This window comes from Protopterus annectens, chromosome 2.part0 (genome assembly GCF_019279795.1).
Source record: "Protopterus annectens isolate FY-2018-M chromosome 2.part0, PAN1.0, whole genome shotgun sequence".
NCBI lineage: Eukaryota > Metazoa > Chordata > Ceratodontiformes > Protopteridae > Protopterus > Protopterus annectens.
Window position 1 is genome coordinate 237241145 of NC_056728.1, and position 20363 is coordinate 237261507.

Sequence of the window (20363 nt, forward strand, 5' to 3'; positions counted from 1 at the left end):
ATCATGTTGAAAATATTGTGTCCTTTTTAGCAAACTCACCCATACATTCTGATTAAATTAACACATCACTTTAACAAACATGTATACAAGGCTGTTCAGTGGTACAGATTACTGCTACTTGTAATGCCAGATTAAGTAGATTGTTTTTTGTGCGTACCCAGTCTGGGTCAGTGGGGTCTGTGGCTCTTTGACTGCAAACTGTTGCAGGGCTCTGTTCTACAGTGTTGTGTAATATATTTCTGTATCTGCAGTGGAGACTAGTGTTACTCAGGTTGAGTTCAAAGACCAGAACTGGCATTGCAGTGAAGTACATTCAATCTGTTTTATATTTAGTACTTAACTCCATTTTAGGGACATCCGCGGTGGTGCAGCGGTAGTGTTGTTACCTCACAGCAAGAGGTTCTCCTGTTCGATTCTCAGCTGGAGTGCAGGGAGTGCCTTCTGTGTTGAGTCTGCATGTCCTCCCCATGGTTGGGTGGGTGTTCGAAAGACATGCGTAAATGGACGTGCCTTCGTTGAAGGTTGAACATCGAGCTGGGCACCTCGGTGCTCATGAAAATCTACTGCCAATCATTAGCAGACCCCTAACCGGGAAAAGCCGAAAGACCAACAAACAAACTTAACTCCATTTTAGCCAAAGGTGTTAATGTTCTTGTAGTCCATGAAAGGAGGCTAGCATCTTACCAATGGGACCATCCAATAGTCAGTTTGGAAATAAAATAGTAATAGTAGAGAAATATGCAGCAAACTGCATGGATAACTATTTAACATTATTTGATAGTGTTGCTATTACTGGAAGAATTGTAAAACAAAGCATTGGACAGCAGCTGTAAAAGAGAAAATACATCCAGGTGGGGAATATCAGGCATGGTATGGCACTTAGAGCCAGCCAGCTGGCAATGAGACAGAGCTCACATTTTGATTACAAGGAAGCCAGATGCAGTTAACAGCTGAGGTGCTAGAGGGCTGATGGATAAGGAGGAGAATATGAGCATGTGATGGCTATCTCTTTTCTCTTGGTGGATGTGTTGGTGTTTGCACTCCTTGACAGCCCCTGATGAATGTTGGAAGCTCTGCAGCAGGCAGCCCAGGTGGAGTGTACAGAGAGTGTAGACTGACATTTATGGTCTGTGTTTGAGAGTGTGGGTGTGTCTTTGGGGGAAGGTCATGCTTATGGAATCCTGCATATGCTGTCCATACTGATATTGTTGCATGTCTTGCACCAGGAGGTGAGGAAATCCTGGACATAACAGGATTAAGAAATGCTTGACACTGCAGTGTAATAGCCACCCAACCTTTGTCTGTAGAGGGAAGATATAAGGCAGTCAGTGATGGGTAGACCCCTTGGGCTTGAAGTAACTGGAGGGATATAAATACTATCATACGGCTTTTAATATATTTGATGTCCTTCATCTGGAGATGATTTACAGCCTTGCCATTTAAATTCTCACACCTCCAGAACAGGAGAGGGAAGAAGAATTTGGGAGTACTGTCCTAAGGAAATTAAGGGAACTCCATCCATTGTAGATCATTGGTTTCAAGGTTAATAGACTATATGTCTTTTTAGTACAGTATTCACCTCACATTCAGTCCAAGATTCCTGTATTGTGTTGTTACCATATCAGACCTTATCTTGAGTACTGCGCCCACTTCTGGAAATGTCACATTCTGAAAGTCATTAACTTCCCAGAAGGGTAAAAAGAAGGGTAACTGGGATAAACCAGTGTTTTTTAGGCATATCTTACTCTCAAAGACTTTAAGATGTGGCTATATATATATATATATATATATATATATATATATATATATATGGGTCTACTTTGTATAACCGAACTTCCGATTCACCGACACACAATTTACCAACCCCAAACAACCGAAAACACACAATACCGACAAACACCAACAACTCAAAACACCGAACACCATTACACCGACGCAAAAAACGTAAACTACACATTGCACACAATAACATATCCACTAACCTTAACCTAAACCCTAACCCTAACGTCCGACACTACCGCACACTTAACCAACCTGCACCCTAACCCTAACTCATTTAACCCACCCCTAAACCTCAACACCGTCACTATCGCACACTTACCCTACCTGCACCATAACCCTAACTCACTTAACCCACCCTAAAACATTAAGCCCGTCACTATCGCACACTCACTCCACCTGCATACTAACCCTAACACACTCAACCCTTCCCTACACTACACTACGTCACTATCACACACTTACCTTACCAGAACCCTAAGTCCGACACTACCGCACACTCACCTTTCCCACACCCTAACCTAAAATCCCTCACTATCGTACACTTACCTGTCCGCTCCCCAATCCTAAATCCATCACTATCGCACACTTACCGGATCGCGCTCACACGTTGCCATTGTCGGTCTTTCGGCTGTCGGAATATCGCCTTTTCGATCACCTACCTGTTCGGTCGTTCCATCTCGATCTTCTGGGTGTCGGTGAAGTGGCGGTTCGGTTATTCAAAGTAGACCCATATATATATATATATATATATATATATATATATATATATATATATATATATGGATAGGTAGGTTCATACTTACTTACTAGATTATTTATTTGTAAAGCTTAGCTTGGTAGTTTTAGCTCTCATATTTTGCATAGGAATAACTCAGAGGCAGGCAGAACAAGGAAATGTTGGCATATTTATTTGTTGCCCTAATTCATGAGAGACAGGGGTGCTAAACCTGGGATGAATTTGTAGTTTCCCATGCATTCGTCCAAATGATTTTTGAATAGAGTAAAATAAGTATTTCTCTTTATGTAGAGTGGGAGATGGTTCCATAGAAGAGATATTCTCTGTGATTTCCATACTGTCTGGAAGAGAGATGAGGCAGATAGGGAAGCATGACTGAAACCTTTACGCATGTACAAGAAGTCAACATGGTATCTTGCACCCCCGTGCTTTCTTTTTACAGTGCTACTCGAACCATCTTAGATTACCCAAATACATTACTGGGTAGGGGACACAACATCAAGGGAGTAACAGTTTTTTTTTATTACAGAGTGATAAACCTCTGTAATTTTTATGATCTCCTGTGCATCCCATTCAGTAGTCTTTCTCAAGAAGAAAATAAGGATACATGGGTGAGCATGACCAGGTGACCACCTTATGCAGAGAACCTACATTATATATACTGCTCAGCATAACAGCATAACTGAGACATAATCATTCCTCGTGTAGAAGGCAAATGTGTGTAGATGTACAAGTCCCCTGTGACACTGAACCCCAGATTACCTACCTAAAGTAACAGATGGGACTATTCCCAGATGCCATATCTCATGTATACCATTTACAGGAAATAGTCCACCGTGTACTTAGTTTTAATATTCTGGCAAGCACCTTTGTAACTCCTCCTTAATTTCCAAAGATGGATCATTGCAAAGACCTCTGCATGGAGAAGTTAATTTATTGTACTATTTTGAAGAACTGTACATGGAAGGCTCTAGTGTTGAACAGGTGTTACAGTAAAGATGAAATCATTTTTTTTACTGTATACAACACTCAGAAATCCTGAGGTTGGTTGCTTAATATCCTAGTTCTACATCTACTAATGCTTATGTTTCTGCTCAAGTTAGAGTTTTCTACAGATATTATTGTTGTATTTGAAATCTTAAAAAAGTTTCGGAAAAAATATGTATGTTTGTGTCTTAAGGCATCATTTTCAGCACATAAAAGACAAATAATATGATCTCAAAGTGATAAGTGAAAACATATTTCTGCATAAGTTGTCCTACATAATTCACCATCAGGATCACTACGTTTATATTACCTTTGGCCACAGACTGATATAGTTTAAATTAATGAGCATGGTGAATACCCACTAAATGCATTTGCCTTCCTTTAGGAACACAATATTTAATTCAAAGATGGCTGCCATTATGTAAACACTGCTGACCTGCAGCTCCTCAATAAACCTGAGAAAAATCTGTAACCTGAGTCGATACCAAGAGGTTTGAACGTCAAATTAAAGTAAAAAAAGATGCATCTACACTTAATTAATCTATAACCAGGAAAAAAAGTGGAAAAAAAAGTCTTAATCTATCAGGATTCCAAGTGATTAGCTAGCTATGAAGAGAGAAATAAACAAAGGACTGTCTGCATTCTTCATTTTACCTGTCAGCTCGGGGAAAGGAAAATGTCACAAGAAGGAAAAAGCATGGAAACAACTACTACCAAAACAAAGCTGTCGGAATTACAGTCACCAGTAAAGGATGGGAGTGCGAAAAAACAAAGAATTACTAGACAGCAGGAACAACAGAAACCAGAGACTAGATCTAAAACTGATCAGCCACTGAACATGGACGAAATCAAACATGCTTTATTGCCTATACAAGAAGCTTTAAAGGACCTGACTACTCAAATACAAACTTTTGGAGTTTTATGTAATCAGTTGCTGCAGAGAATGGACAAACCAGAGGCTAGAATTTCAGAAACCGAGGACAAAATAGACTTGCTGGAGAAGAAAACAAAGGTACATGATGTGGAGTTACAAGCCATGCAAAGCAAACTTATTGATTTAGAAGCGAGGTCTAGAAGAAATAATATTATTATTAGAGGGATCCCTGAAAACATTCAGTATGCAGAGCTAATACCAACTATAACACAAATACTTGAAGTTTTGTTAAATGATGCTGATGGAGTGAAACAAATTGTTATTGAAAGGGCACACAGAGCACTGAGAGAGGTACAAGCTTCTAATATGCCTAGACCTGTATATGCTAAGATATTGAACTTTCAAGATGTTAGTAAAATACTTTTTACTGCAAAAAAGAATGGTGGCTTTGTTATGTGGAAAAATAGTAAAATATTTCTGCCTCAGGATTTACCACTGCAAGTAAGGCAAGCTAGGCAGTCTTTATCTGCATACTGTAAATTTCTGATTGACAAGCAAATTAAATTCCAGATGAAATATCCTAATGTGCTTACATTTATGGTGGATGGGATTAAATATTCTGTTTCTACTAAAAACGAGGCAAAGGGAGTGTTTCTGAAGGTTTTTAAAGTTTTACCTGCATCAGAGGGCTGAAAGAAACTTCCGTTGAGACTGGCATGCTCCTGAGGTCAGATCCAGTATCTACTATACTTCGTGACTTAGGTAATCCTTTGTTCCCTGCTTAAGTCGTTTGGGCCTCTGTAAAAGCAATAAAACTGTTTGTTTGCGATAATCCGAGGGTCTGCTGGCCGTTTTCCGAACTTTTATGACCTCTACGAACTTTTTTCGTTGAGTGGTAAACAGGAAATCTCTTGAATGCAGCTGAGAGTGTGGATTTCGATGTAACACTTCCTGTGGTCCGGCTGCGAAAGTGGTCCCCTGTCGCGAGTATTACTGATGGTTTCCTGGTTTGAGAAGCTGAAAAGAACTGACATAATGTGTTAATGTTTTTTTAACAAGTAAATAACATTAGAATATGTATGTGAAGCATATAATAACATCTGTTTTTCCTGTTTTTTTTTTTTTTTCCCTTATGTTTATAGTGTTGAACCAAATTATATTTTTACAATATCTGCAGTGGGTGCAAGGTATAGCGCTATATATATATGAATATAAATAGGTAAATAGTGGCTATTGGGTGGTGTTAATTAGACAACTAATGTCAGTATAGTTAGGAACTAAAGCATGCAATTGCAAAACTTGATAATTGGTAGTTGCAGGCACTGTGTATGGTACAGAATTATAATGTGGGATGCATTTATTTTTTTCTGTCTGTGTTTTTTTTTGTTTTGTTTTTGTTTGTTTCTTTTTTCTTTCTTTCTCTCTCTCAATAATTGTGGTATATAAATAATGATTGTACCAAAAGAGGTATTTGGGGTAGGTATAAGTAGCTAGTTAATATATTAAATTTTTTTCTTTAAATGGTAATAATACCTTACAATAGAGATTTGCTTAATTAATAGTTGGAACATAAGCTGTAGAGCAATAGCAGTGTTTGTTAGGGAATGTTTAGTTTAGACTTTGTAGTAGCTAAGTTAGAATATATAGGTTGTAAGTTTAGGAAATGTTTTAAGTTTTATTACATGAAGCTTTTAAATATGTTTGTGTTTTTAACCTTGTTCATGTTTTTTTACATACTAGACCTATATAAGTCTTGGTCCAGGGATAAAGTGGGTAGGCACTGGCTGGGGACGGGATGTAGGCAATGCTTCCAGATTATGTTTAGTATGCAGTTAATACATATCCATTGGATAATTTCCCTTTTATACTATTATTGGATAATTAGACCTGTCAATGTGGGAAATAGACTCATGGAACGTTAAAGGGCTCCAGAACTTGAAGAAGAGGAAGCTGTTACTACACATATTGCTACAGGACAAAGCACTGTTTGCATTTTTACAAGAAACACACTTGTTAAATGATCAGTGGGATGATATTAGGAAAAAGAACTGGATTAGAGCGGTAGTGGCATCAGAAGGTAAGACAAACAGTGCTGGAGTAGCTATAATTATTAAAACTCAATACAAAGACAAGATTTTACACTCTAAAGTGGATCAAAATGGGCGATGGTGTTATGTTATTTTATCGGATAATGCGTTTGATAAACCTCTTTTACTTTTGGATATATATGCATCATGTAATGACCAACAAAGTTTCATAACATCATTATATTCAATCTTAACACAGTATGATGGTTATTATTTTATTGTCGGTGGGGATTGGAATACCTATCAAAATCCAAAGTTGGATAGGTCTTGTCCACAAAGAGCATTTAATAAGCAGGCCGGGATAGCATTAAATGACTTCAAGGAAGATTTTCAATTATATGACCCCTTTTGTTATGCACATAATATTAATAATGCAATTAAGTATACCTTCTATTCACCATGCCACAAAATGTGGTCTAGGATAGATTTTTTCTTGATGTCCAAAGCATTAATTAATTTGGAACCAGTAGTGGTTATACATACTCGATATCTATCGGATCACTCAAAAATTCCGTTAAGGTTTTCTAAAGATTTAAAAGATACAAGAATGCAGAGAGGTTATAACTGGTCACTTAATCCAAATCTGTTAAATAAAAAGGATATAATAGATGGAATTGTAAAATATCTGAAAGGTTTAACAGATAGGATGAAGCTTCAGGAACATACTCCTGATATTGAATGGGCAGCAGCTAAATCTCAAATTAGAGGATTTCTTTTGCAAAAAGCCTCATATTATAAGAAAAGGTAAAACAATGATATTCAAAAATTAGAAACAAAAGTGAAGCTACTCGAGAAAGAACTGATTCAGAATTTTAATGCTCAAACAGAGAAGGAAATGTTGAAATGTCAAAGGGATCTCTTCTTGCTGCATAATAGTAGAGTAACACTTCAGGAGCATAGGTGTTTAGTGAAATATGCCAATAATGTTCAAATACCGTCAAAAGCATTGGCAAGGATTATAAATCAATCGAAAACAACAGTACATATTTCTGAAATACAATACAATGACACAGTGTATTCTAAAACTGAGGATATTATTGATATTTTCGAAAAAATCTATACCAAGGTTTATGAGGGTCAAATTGATAGGTCTATACATAAACAGAATAAAAGATTCTTGCAAAAAATTAATTTTCCAAAATTAGAAGAGAGTCTGCAAGGTGATCTGATTAAACCTATATCTTCAGAGGAAATAGTATATGTAATTCAACATATGAAAGTACATAAGTCACCAGGTCCTGATGGTTTGACAGTTGAATTTTATAAAGAGTTTGCTGATAGTTTTGGTAAAATATTGTCTCATGTATTTAACTACATAATCAGAAATAAAATTAGTGACCCTCACCTTAATGCATCAAAAACAATCTTTATACATAAAGCTAATTCAGACCCCCAAAGCCCGGATAATTATAGGCTAATAGCATTAATAAATGTGGATATGAAAATTCTCACTACCATTATAGCATGTAGATTAAAAAAGATTATGATCCATTTAATTTCTAAGGAACAGGCTGGATTTATGGCAACTAGACAAACTAGTGATAACACAATTACACTACATAATATGATGATGTATGCTAAACAAAACAACTCTAATATTTATGCCCTTATAATAGATGCTCAGAAAGCATTTGATAGAGTGGATATAAACTTTTTGTTTGATGTGTTGCCTTATTTCAATATGCCACAGGAATTTATTCAGATACTACAAATATTATATAGTAATCTGTATACTACATTATATATTAATAGGAGTTATTCTAAAAGAATACAGATTAAAAATGGTACATGGCAGGGTTGCCCTTTGTCCCCCTTATTGTTTAACCTTTATTTAGAACCTCTATTTTTATATATTAAGCAAAATTTGTATCATAATGCACCAATACTTTATAGGAATAAATTAGTAATGTCGGCATTTGCTGATGATCTTATTATTTATTGTACAACCCCAATTTCTGATAGTGAAAAGATATTAAATGTTATAAATGAATTTTCAGAAGTCTCTAATTATAAAATTAATTTGGAGAAAACTAGTATTTTCCGTTAAGAACCCTAAACCTTTTTCATTAATGTCCCTGTTGGGGAAGATATCATGTTAAGAAAATATCAAATATTTGGGTATTAGCTTCTCTACGGATAATAAGGACTTTTATAGTAATAATATTAAATGAGTATGGGAACTAATAGTAGCTGATTGTGGCAGATGGAGGAATTTAAGACTACCGGTATTGGCAAAAGTATCAATAGTGAAAATGAATATATTACCACAAATGTTATATATCTTTAGGTCTGCTCAAGTATCAATTACAAAGACAGTTTTTAAACAAATTCATAAAGATCTAGCTAAATTTATTTGGGAGCCAAAGAAAACTAGAATATTGTATGAGAAATTAATGACCCCGAAGAGTAGAGGAGGACTTGAATTACCGAATTTTGAAGTATACTATTTAATTGTGAATGCCAACAGGTGTTTAAGAATTGCTAATTATGAGGTAATTAATACAAAGAGGATACCAACTTGGGTGGTCTTGAATTACAAGCATATTCTAGATCGGAACATAAATCCTAAAGCTTTACCTTTTTTGGATAAAAGTAGTTTGATAAAGTATGGGATTATGGACCACTTAAAAACATATGTGCCATCTTTGCAAAATTTATTCCAATCAGTAGACTTGTTGCAATATATGATGGTTTTTCAGCCTTTCCATAGGAATCCCAATTTTAAACTAAATAATCAGTTGATTGATCTTAGTAAATTCCCATTAATAGTTAATTTGACTCTGATTGATGTTTTTAATAAATTTCATTTATCGGCTTCACAACTTAGGCAGGAATTGAATCTTCCTAAGAGTTATATGGTTGTCATGAGACAAATCAGAGAACTTGCTCTGAGTCATTTTGAAAACTTTAAACCGGTAGTTGGAATTGTGGATAAATGCTCTGAATTGTGGCAGGCTCTCCAACAGGAGGTCAAATTTATAACAACAACAAATAAATTAATTAAAGATTTAAAATTCCAGGATAAAATTCTGTTGTCAGGGTATTGGGTAAACAAAATGACAGTAGCAGATAATCAGGTATTAAAAGCAATTGATTTAACAATAAAATCGGTCTCTTTTCAAAAGTTGATGTATACGCAGTTGATGATTTGGAATAATGCTTATTATACTCATCTTAGGTTACATAAATTTAATCCTAGGAATTCTCCAATTTGTCCATATTGCACAAATCAAATGGCGGATCTTCTTCATATGTTCTGGAGCTGCAAGTGTATATATAAACTTTGGAACTCTCTTAGAACACAACTACAAAAGATGGGTTATCAAAGTTCAACATTATCATGGGAATTTATGATTCTACATGTTCCTCCTAGAGAGCTCTCTAGGTCACAAGCTATAATATGTATGAATATTTTTTTGCTGATGAAGTTATATATAGCTACAAATTGGTTAGAACCAGATAAGACATCATGGGATAATTTCAAGCTTGTGGCTATAAAGCATATATTAGCACATAAATTACTCCTGAAGCAAAGTAACAAAAATATTAATAACCCGAAAATATTGGAAAAGGTTTTTAACATTATATTAGCATAATACTGTTATTAGGAATATATTAAGGTTTGGATGTATATGTGGAGGAAACAATGTTTTGAAAATATGTATGATATGTATGGACGTAAAGTACTTCTACAAATGTTTTGGCTTTGTTTTTTTTTTCCCTGGTGTCTTCTTTTTTGGAATAATGACGATTTTTATATGGAAGCATTTCATGTAGATATTGTATATAGTTTTGATAGTAATAGTAGTGAATTATGTGTGTGATTTTATTGTATTTTGAAAATATATATCAATAAAAATTTATTATGAAAAAAAAAGGAACACAATATTTAAATGTAACCTTCTGTCAATGCAACAGTGGGAAATATGATTCAAGCTGAACAATCACAGGTTGACAGACATCCAGTCAGGGTGGTGAGGGGTGGGAATCATAAGAACCGCTCTCCTTGCCGGGAGAGAGACAATATACTGAACTGTGCATTATAATCTTCTAGTAGAGACCAGAAGCACTAATACACAGAATGTATGTATGAGGAAGTGACATCATGACTTCATGAAATAATTCAAATCCAGGAATGAACTAGAAGGAGAACATGGTGGAGAACAAGAGGAGAACAAGATGACCTGGATGGCAGCTGTATTCATTTTCCCAGTATCACAATTCCTTAGACAAGTTTGCAGCACCCAGCTTTGTGACAGTCAACAAGAATTCATTCACCATAAGAGAGGAATCTCTTCCTTCATGATAATGCAGAAGCACCATCTGGCCACAGGAATGTAGACAACCAGATAGCTTTGTTTATATTTTCAAGTCCCTTTGTGTTTGCATTTACACCAGTTGTTTTTGAAATTGTGGTTGGTTTAAGGCAATATAAAAATGTAACAATAGGCAGGCACTAAATCAGTTTTAGAAACTTCATAAAGATATCAAGAATTTTTCTTCTTTACAAGTATTGTCTCCAATGTATATATTAAGTGCAAAGCTTTTGCTTTGTACTTAATATTCCTTTTGAGTACAAGTTATGTCTATTGTTATTTTCAGTACCATTGCATTTTGCTGCATCTGATTCAGATTGTGCCTTTTTTAATCAACTTACTGAACTGATTGACACATTTACAAATAAATATTTAAATGCACATGAAATCAGCTAAACAACTTTTTCAAGTTAAAAAAGACCTCTGGAAAAAACACGCAAAGAAAGGAAGGAATTTCTTAAATCTTTATTTACATAAAAGAGGATGGTAGCCAACTTTGAAAAAAGGGCCCCAATTAATAAAAATCAACAATACGTTTGAAGGAGCCAGTTTTAGAACTTATGGATCCCCAATCGCTGAACTTCCGGTACTCGCCAGGTCTCAGGAAGTACTGCCTTCCCCTGTAGCTAGGCTGCTCATAGAAGAGCCAGTAACCATCCATCACATTGCAGGAGTGGATGTCCTGATGACGGAATCGATCATGGACAGATGGGCAGTCATCTGTGAACTCCATCATTTGGCCTCCAAATTCAGGTTTCTCATAGATCCTCATCCGATACGAGCCGCTGTGCTGTTATTTGGAATGAGACAAGAAGAGAAATTAATAAGTAATAAATCTTTGCATAGCTTGTCTTGTCATTTCCTCCAGCTATACACATGTTCTATTGTAAGAGCTGGGGCTTTTTTTTACGTGCAGGTAAACTAGAATCTTACATTGTATGAGGTGTTTAGGTAGTTCATTTTTCAAGCTTGTGGACTGCAGGGGAAAAAGTGCCAACATCTGAAACAGAGGCCTTCACTGTACATTAATTTTATAGCAGTACAAAGGGACTTGAATATATAAACAAAGCTATCTGGTTGTTTTTAGCTGTTCTCTGCTAAGTCTCTGTTCCAGCATGCATGTTTTTGCACTGTCCACTATAAAATTCCCTTTTTTATTATTATTATAAGCCATTTTCCCAAATGATTGAGTGTCATTTTTTTCAGTTCCCTTGAATGTTTGTCCATTAAAACTGTTTTACTTGTATTTTCCCTGTTGAACCCCTTGCTTTTATGTCACCCTTGAGTACCCATTTCCCCTACTGTATCTTCTATCCTCTAAAATATGTATCTGCCTGTTTGCATCTTGTGCTTCTTGCTTTGTAGAATGAAGTGTCACCAACATTCCATTCTTTTTTTTCCAAAATGTTTTCATTCATTTTATAACACAATAACTTAACAGTATAGTAACAAGAAAAACAAATAAACTGTATACAACACTTAATATTTCTGTAACAGATTTGACAATTTTGTCCAAGCAATTAAATGATGAGTTGTGTTGTTAGTCCTTGCTTTTATAGTAGCAATCTCATTCTTACAAATGTATTTCACAAGATGAATAAACTCAACTTTAAAGGCAGGAGTAGATTGGGATTTCCAGTTTTTGGTAACAATTTCCTTGCTATAGAGTAGATAGACCATAGTAAAAATGCTTGGATTTTGGGAATGACTTCAGGAACAAGAACATTGAAAAGGATAAGGGAGTCAGAAAGTATACAGTTGTCATTTCAAAGAGCTTTACAAAGATATTTAAAGTCTAACCAAAATGGGGAAATTAGTTTGCAATTAACAACCATATGTATCCAGTCAGCATCAGGTGTCCACATCTCCAGCATTTCATTTTATCTTTCTTATACATTATTGCTAGTCTATGTGGGGTGAAAAAACATCTATGTAAACATTTCCATGTGTATACATGCCAGAACAGGGAAGATGTGGATTCCTTCACAGACTGTAAACAGCATTTTTTATCTTTTTCTGAGAATACTTGTCTATTAACTTCACCTGAATAATTCCAAAAAGAAACATCTGTTTTGCTAAAATAATTTCTGAGAATTTTATAAATAACAGATATGTATGCAATGTTCTTGGGTGAGCTCTTAATAATTGTTGAGCTAAAATCCAAGATTTTTAAGTTACTCATTGTATGCCTCTTCATTGCCTCATCAGGGTTCTTTCTGTGAGCCTAGCAGAGTCTTGTCCTCACCTTATCATGCTTTAAATGTGAATGTTCATTATTTATTTTTTGGCTAATGGCCTGTCCTAATCCTTACCTATATCATTGCTGCATGACTGCTCCACTTTTGGCTGTGATCATGTGAGTGCATTTGCATTTTGAATGATAAGTAGTCATTTTTCTTCCTCTCTGGCTATACCTAGTAATGAGGTAAACATGCCTTTCCTGGTTGATATGTTAGTATCTCACCCATACCTTAAGGCCAGTTTATAATGTTATATCACCACCTTACTAACTTCATACTGGTAACAGACTACTGTAATGCTTTGAGGCCAATAAATATTTGCATTTGACTGAAAATGATAATTGAAATATTTCCATTGATAGATTCCCCACCACCACAGTTCTGTTATTGCAAGGGAGAGGGTTTTTTTAAGATTTCACATCTTCCATTAAAATGCATTTATGTGTGTGTGTGTGTGTGTGTGTGTGTGTGTGTGTGTGTGTGTGTGTGTGTGTGTGTTTATTACTACTGGAACATTATTTTACCCATATTATTTGTGTACCTGGTTCTTTAGTATATTTTTCTTTCTCTTTCCCTCATCTAATGGCTCTATGGAATATGTATGGATTGTGAAAACCTTTGTATTAAGGAATCTGATGTGGGAAGAGTATGTTTTGTTGAAACTGTTTCCAGTTTAGTCTAGTTTCCGGATTTACTGATATAGTCATAAAATTAAACTTATCTCATCAAAAGTGTTCTTGCAAAATATATTTAATTCCTGGTGTGTGTGTGTGTGTGTGTGTGTGTACATGCACATTTAATATTTAATAGTGGACAGTTATTACTCGGGCACACAACAAGAAATTAATATACATTACAACATTTTTTTTTACAGGAAGCTTTTCCTGGCCATTTTCATTAAACTCCAACCAATAAACTGAAAAGTAGTACAAACTGGAATCATTCTTAGCAAAATATGTTCTGTCCCCATTATTCCCTGTTCCTCATCTTCTACAACTAGTAGACATTAGAGAAAGAGAGGAATACAATAAAACAGCTAAGGCACACAAAACCATAGAGAAAATGTGTGTGTATTTTGTATATCTGTCTATCCATTGGTCTAAATATCTATTTCTTTCTCTGTGTCTACTTATTAATTTGTGTAGCTATGCATATATATCCCATGCACACACACACACACACACACACACACACACACACACACACACACACACACACACACACACACACACCACACGTGTGTGTGTGTGTGTGTGTGTGTGTGTGTGTGTGTGTGTGTGCTTACAGAAGAGTGAGCCATGCATCAGAATGTACATTAAAAATGTCTAACTATGATCTTTTTTTGCAATCATTTTATATTCTGTTAAGTAAACAAAATAGAAGAGACACACTTAAGTAGATTGACAGCAACATAATAGTCAGTAATCACAACTGGTAGAGTCCAAAGATATATGAGGAAATGGAGTCCATTAGACATGATAGTCCATTGATCGGGTTAGAATGTTAAACGATGAATCTAATTTTTGATAGAATTTTTGGCTATTTCATTGGTGGGAGCTTTGAGGTTCCTATGTGTTGATAATTGTTTTCACATGCTTATTAGTTTTTTGGCAGATGGGTGACCGGATGTGACAGTCATCCATTTATTTGTAAGTTTGAGTAGGGGTCTTGGTAGGAATTACTAGCCAGTAGCATTAAGTCTGTGCATGATTAATATCTGTGCATGAAGGGATATCTTCTTTTGTGGGAAATATGACAAAGGTGTGGGGCTTCTGCCTTCCTAGTAACTATCTGGCTTGGCCCAGGGATTATTAGAGATTTTGATAATCAAAGTATGTGGCAGCTGTCTGTTCTGAGGTGAGCCTGTAATATCTATTAGAGTCTAATGATGATAAGAAAACTTCTTGTATTTCTTGTGCTAATGGTGCCTAGTTTTTGTACAGTACAGCGAAACAATCCATTGACAGTTGTTGTTGACTACAGTACAATTAACTTTTCTTGGTATTTGGTACTGTTTTGAAAGTAAAATATTAGGGAAATAGTTTCAAATATGCTTGAAAAAAATGCAGTCAAACACTGGGGCAAGACGAAATATGGCATATTTTTAGAGGCCAGTTTTGCAACTGTTGCTAAGTGTGTAAAGCACCCTTTGTGAATGAGGTCATTGCCAAGGAAATTTCCCTTTCAATGATCTTAGAGTAACAGTACTAAGTAACAGGGTGTAAAGGCCTGCTCCATTGGAACAGATGGATGAAGCCCTGACTACAATCCAGGTGACCTGGGTTTCAGTAGCATCTCAAGTACCTGTTTGAGCTCATAAGGGCAAGGAAAGGATTAATGACCATGAGCCTGGTCACATTTTCTGCGGGGGGGGGGGGTAGATTGAGGAAGATATGCTAGTGGAGTTAAGTCACTCACTTAAGCTTTTGTGGAGAGTGAAGCAGATGCATGGAAGCTGGGTGGAGTGAATTGGTGGAACTAGGAGTAGATTCACCCTTGGGCCTGAGAGAGCTGCTTTGAATAACTGTGCTTTATTTCACAGTTCTGTCTCAAATCTGATGTCATCATATACAAAGTGATAAGGCCAAAAATAAGTAAGTCACCAACTTCCACATGCCTTCATGGTGGATCCCTGACCAGCTTGCCTCCTGTGTCATCTACTTCTTCAGCTAGGAAGGCTGCTAATCCTAACTTCTAGAGTATAACTGGGCCTCAGTATTAGTATACATGACTTGATGTGGAGTGGTTCATGTGGGGTGGTGCCACGCCACCACAGAAACACCAACACAACCTGAAGATACTAATAAGTGGGAAAAAAAAACATGCAATAGATGAAGCACTCTATGTAGGGGTATAGGAGACTTTGCTGCCTGTGAATGCAGGAACTGAATTCTACTTCACATGCTTTTTTATATTTAAGTGGAATTTGTACTGCTTGTAACTGTGATATGAACTCTTCATTATGTCCATTATGTCCAGCCATTTGTAACAGTGTCACCATCTGCATAGGATGTACCTACACATTAGCATAGGATGTACCTGCACATTAACATTATTTATATAATGCCATCCAAAAGGTGAGATGGCTATATAAATCATGGCACAGATAGCCTAGACAAAGTTTCTGTTTCAAAACAGCATTGTGACAGAAAAGCACATGGGCCAAACAGATCTACCATTATCATTAGGAAAATATATGTATTTTAAGAAAAAAGTAATACAGTTTCATGTGCTGAAATTCTGGGTAACATCAAGGAAATCTATATAATTGCAAGAATCTTTCATAGTAAACTTAAGGAAGGGTGAACTTGAATTTATAGCACTTAGAAAATTAGTTAAACTTTCAAGGTCTCCTTTCCAAAAAATATATAAGCCATCAACAAAACGCCAAAAGAATTTTATATGCACATTAAATTGTTCAACATTTAGGATGTTTACATTTTCCCAGTATGCCATGACCATATTGGCGTAGCTATTGGCACAGGACGTGCCCATAGCTACGCCAGAGGTTTGCAAGTAGTTCTGCTTCTCAAATAGAAAAACATTATATTCTAGTACAAGCTCTATTTGTGGTAAATGTACTTTTTGTAAATACATTGATGTATCCAATACATTTATACAACTAGACAATGGTAATCATGTTTTTAAAGTTAAAACTAATTGTGACACTAAGAACTTAGTTTATTTAGCACAGTGTGTGACTTGTTCAAAATTGTATATAGGAAAAACTAATAGGCGACTTAAGGAATGAATTAGAGACCATAATTATTGTGTCAATAAGGGCCATAGTTATAGTGCCTTAGCTAAACATATAGTAGAGAAAGGTTTGTCACAGAAGGGGAAAGAATTAAGATGGATTCTTAAACTATCAGCACATAGAAGTGCAGGTTTGAATGAATCGGTGCCTCTTAAGCCAGTTCTGAAAGAAAGAAAGCTTCTTAAAAAAGTGTACTGCTATGTGTGTTTTTATGGCAATAGCCTTTTATGTTTTTTGTCTTAAAAGAAAGCTGTGCCGTTAAATTTTATATGGCTATTGTATTTTGAATGTTTTTATTGGTAGATATTTAATTGATTGCATTTTACATATTTGAGATGCTGCTGATTTTTTGTATGGTCTGAAGAAGTGATTTTATCGCAAAAGCACTCACCTGTGTTCAAATAAAAGTCTATTTGGATTTTATACTGCTCTTTGCCATCTGCTTTTTATTGGTGTGCTGTGTTCTACATTTTTGTTTTTATATATATATATATATATATATATATATATATATATATATATATATATACACACACACACACACACACACACACACACACACATACACACACACACACACACACATTTATATATAGGTTTGAAACATGTTGTTAAACTGCTACTTTTGTCAAATTAAGAATGGTTGACGTATCTGGTCAATTCCAGTTTCATTCCTGTACTAGAACTAGTTCTGTTCAAGATCAGCAAACAGCAGGGTTAGAAAGTTTATCCTTTTCCCTACTGTTGTATGATTTTAGTGTTGATATATTTAAGTTCCATGGGATGGGGGGTGCTGTAAAAACACTTGTTTAGAGGTGCTAGTTTTGACTAACATTCTTTGATGTAAAGTCATTGATGGAATGTTACTTGACATAATGAATGTTCGACTTTTGATTATAAGCTATTATATATATATATATATATATATATATGTATATATATATATATATATATATATATATATATATATATATATATATATAATATGTGTGTGTGTGTGTGCATACCTGCACATGATCTAAATCATCTTCTATGAGGCTCTTCTATGACATGCTGAAGAGTGTGTAATTTTTTAAATATCTCTTAGGTTCACCATGTCTCTCTAATTTATGGTACAGCATAATATACTAAATACAAATGTTAAAAAAAACGCTAAACTTTTACTTCCATGAGCTGTGAACATTTGAGACCTGTACAAATCACAATTATGTACTGGAATTCTGTGAAACTTTAATAAATATGTAAAAAAATCCATAGCATTTGTGACATTTCTGATGGCACTCACAAGTGAGCATCAGAGATTATATCTGTATAGGATTTCACCAACTATGAATTACCTTTCTCAGCCAGACTTGATTGAATTGGGCCCCTACATCTGGCTGAATTATGTGTGGTGAAAATGAGTTAATGGAATTCCAATTAAACTAAGAAACCGTTAGAAGAAAGCTAGACTGTGACCTATTAGGCAATGGAAACACTGTACAAAATATTATATACGGTCATTTCTTCTGTCATATAATCTTGTTTAAATTGCTCAATAATTCTTATTACTGCATTAAAGTAATGAATTATTATTACTGATAAACTGCATTTGTCAGTTATAGGTGGTTACCAAAGTCAATGTAGGAGTAAACTCAGCATGTTATTTGGGAACCAAGTCACATCATATGGGAGGCACAAAACACTGAGTACTAACATGGGTTCTTAGTGCAACAGTCACTGTTGGCATGCTCCACAGAAGATTAAACAAAGAACACTGCTGTGTTTAACTAATATCCGTCCGATACTTAAGCTAGTGAACATGGGAAGACCCTTGTGGGGAGAGAGACAAGAAACTGTCTCATTGTTCTCAGAGGTACTTTACACTCCCACAATTTGGTCTGGGTTCATGGTAGCTGCATCTCTGTTATGGAAAATAGGAAAATTCCTCTTTTCCAGATAGGATTCCCTTTCTCTAAGTTATAAAAATCATAGAAAATCTCAGTGTGTGGTTAGATTCCTCAGGGGAAAAAAAGGGGGCTCATATAGTCTAAATAACGTACATCTGCAGTTGAGTCTGGTTAAGGAAAGAAAACTGCATGATAATAGTATTACCAGAAAACAAATTACTTTTAAATGCAAAAATAAGCAAAACAATATATTTTCACTGCAGTAGTCAATATATCAATCAGGTAGTGTTTCTTTATAATTAAACTGCCAGCAAGGAGATACAGTACTGTGCTATTAGGCCTGATTTAGGGCATAGAAATATTTGTAGAATACTGGCAACCACAAACTGATTCATGTCTTTAGTTTAAAATAATTTCATAGTTCATTATATATAATGCTTAATGTAGTCATCTAATTTGATCTTAGTTCTTTTTCTTGTGTGTTTCTTAACTTTGGTATAAAAACAACCAAAAATTGACTGTTCAGCACTCTAATGTTACTGTAGAGAAGCATGTCTGTCTGTCTGTCTGTGTGTCTGTGGACACCAGTCAGTCTCTGTGTTACCGTGACTGACATTCTCTTTCAGAATGTTATTAATGTTTAGAAAATTTACAGTGGTAAATGAAGTTCAGGATATAGTCAGAAAAGCAGTAAAGGAAGTGGATAGACAATATGCTGCATTAATAACTATTGAAGAACATAATAGTACAAACTGTTTTCTGAAAACTAGAACTCGTTTGTAAATAAAGTTGAGATCACCCTTTAATGTAGACAATGCAAATACAATTGTAGAAAAATGCTACATATGGTTATTACTATGAAAATATAACTTACTGATGGAATCAGGCGGCAGGAACGGATGCAGTCGTTGAAGCCCATCCAGCGCTGATACTCAGGGTACTCACCTCTACTCAGGAAGTACTGGTACCCCCCATAATTTGGGTGCTCATAGACCATCCAGCACCCACTGTCTACTCGAATCGAGTTGCAACGGCTGAAGTAAGAGTGCAGATCACTGCAATCACTGGAGCACTCATAGTTGCGCCCCTGGAAATTCTTGTCCTCATAGAAGATGATCTGTTATTGGAAAAAATGTAAATTACATTTTACACAATAAATTCAACAAATTAATAAATGCCAGAAAAATAAACTTGTAATGCATTATCTGCTAAAGCCTTTCTTTACTACCTTTCCCATTTTGAGCTGTGGGCAGATGTTCCTTCTCTGTTCGTATTGCTGTCTGGTAACAGAGCACCACTTTATATAGTGCTTTTCTTACAGCATGTTGAGCAAAGGATTATGATTTAAATCGACAGTAGTGTTTTAGTCATTGTTATAACATTATGAAATGGAAAAACACTGACTAGTCACTGACCTAGTACAGAAAATACTAGCAAACAACCAGCCCCCTCCCTGCAAGCAACTCTTTCTTTTGTCCTAGAGAGAGAATAGAGCTGCGTGTGCCAGGTCTTTGTGAATATCTGTGTGGTCAGCAGATTCCTATTCAAACAGAGAGAGAGGAAGAGACACAGAGAAGAGACAGTGAAAGGGGTTCTGAAAGGGAAGGGGAACCTATGCTGCATTATGGAATTTGTTTCTGATTAAGAGAGTCTAATTATATGTATGAGTGATGGGTGAAAATTTTGTTTAGCTAT

At 35.5% G+C, this 20363-nt stretch overlaps 2 protein-coding genes across 4 annotated transcripts in view; one reads left to right on the forward strand and one right to left on the reverse strand.

Annotated features, from left to right (window-relative positions):
* The window catches only part of CCHR2.PART0H2orf80 (chromosome chr2.part0 C2orf80 homolog), a 438540-nt gene that overhangs the window by 259547 nt on the left and 158630 nt on the right, over positions 1-20363 (forward strand). The window lies entirely within an intron of this gene.
* Positions 11233-20096, reverse strand: LOC122793040 (gamma-crystallin M2-like). The gene is made up of 3 exons (XM_044060707.1): positions 19897-20096; positions 19543-19785; positions 11233-11572 (listed from the first exon to the last, which is right to left on the reverse strand). Exons 1-3 carry the CDS (start codon positions 19903-19905, stop codon positions 11297-11299), a joined length of 528 nt encoding a protein of 175 aa, XP_043916642.1. The 5' UTR covers positions 19906-20096; the 3' UTR covers positions 11233-11296.

Coding starts and splice junctions, on each gene's coding strand:
- LOC122793040 (XM_044060707.1), bottom strand. Junction 11,573..19,542: donor CCTGCCGCCTGATTCCATCA/GTAAGTTATATT, acceptor TCCAAATAACAG/CACAGCGGCTCGTATCGGAT.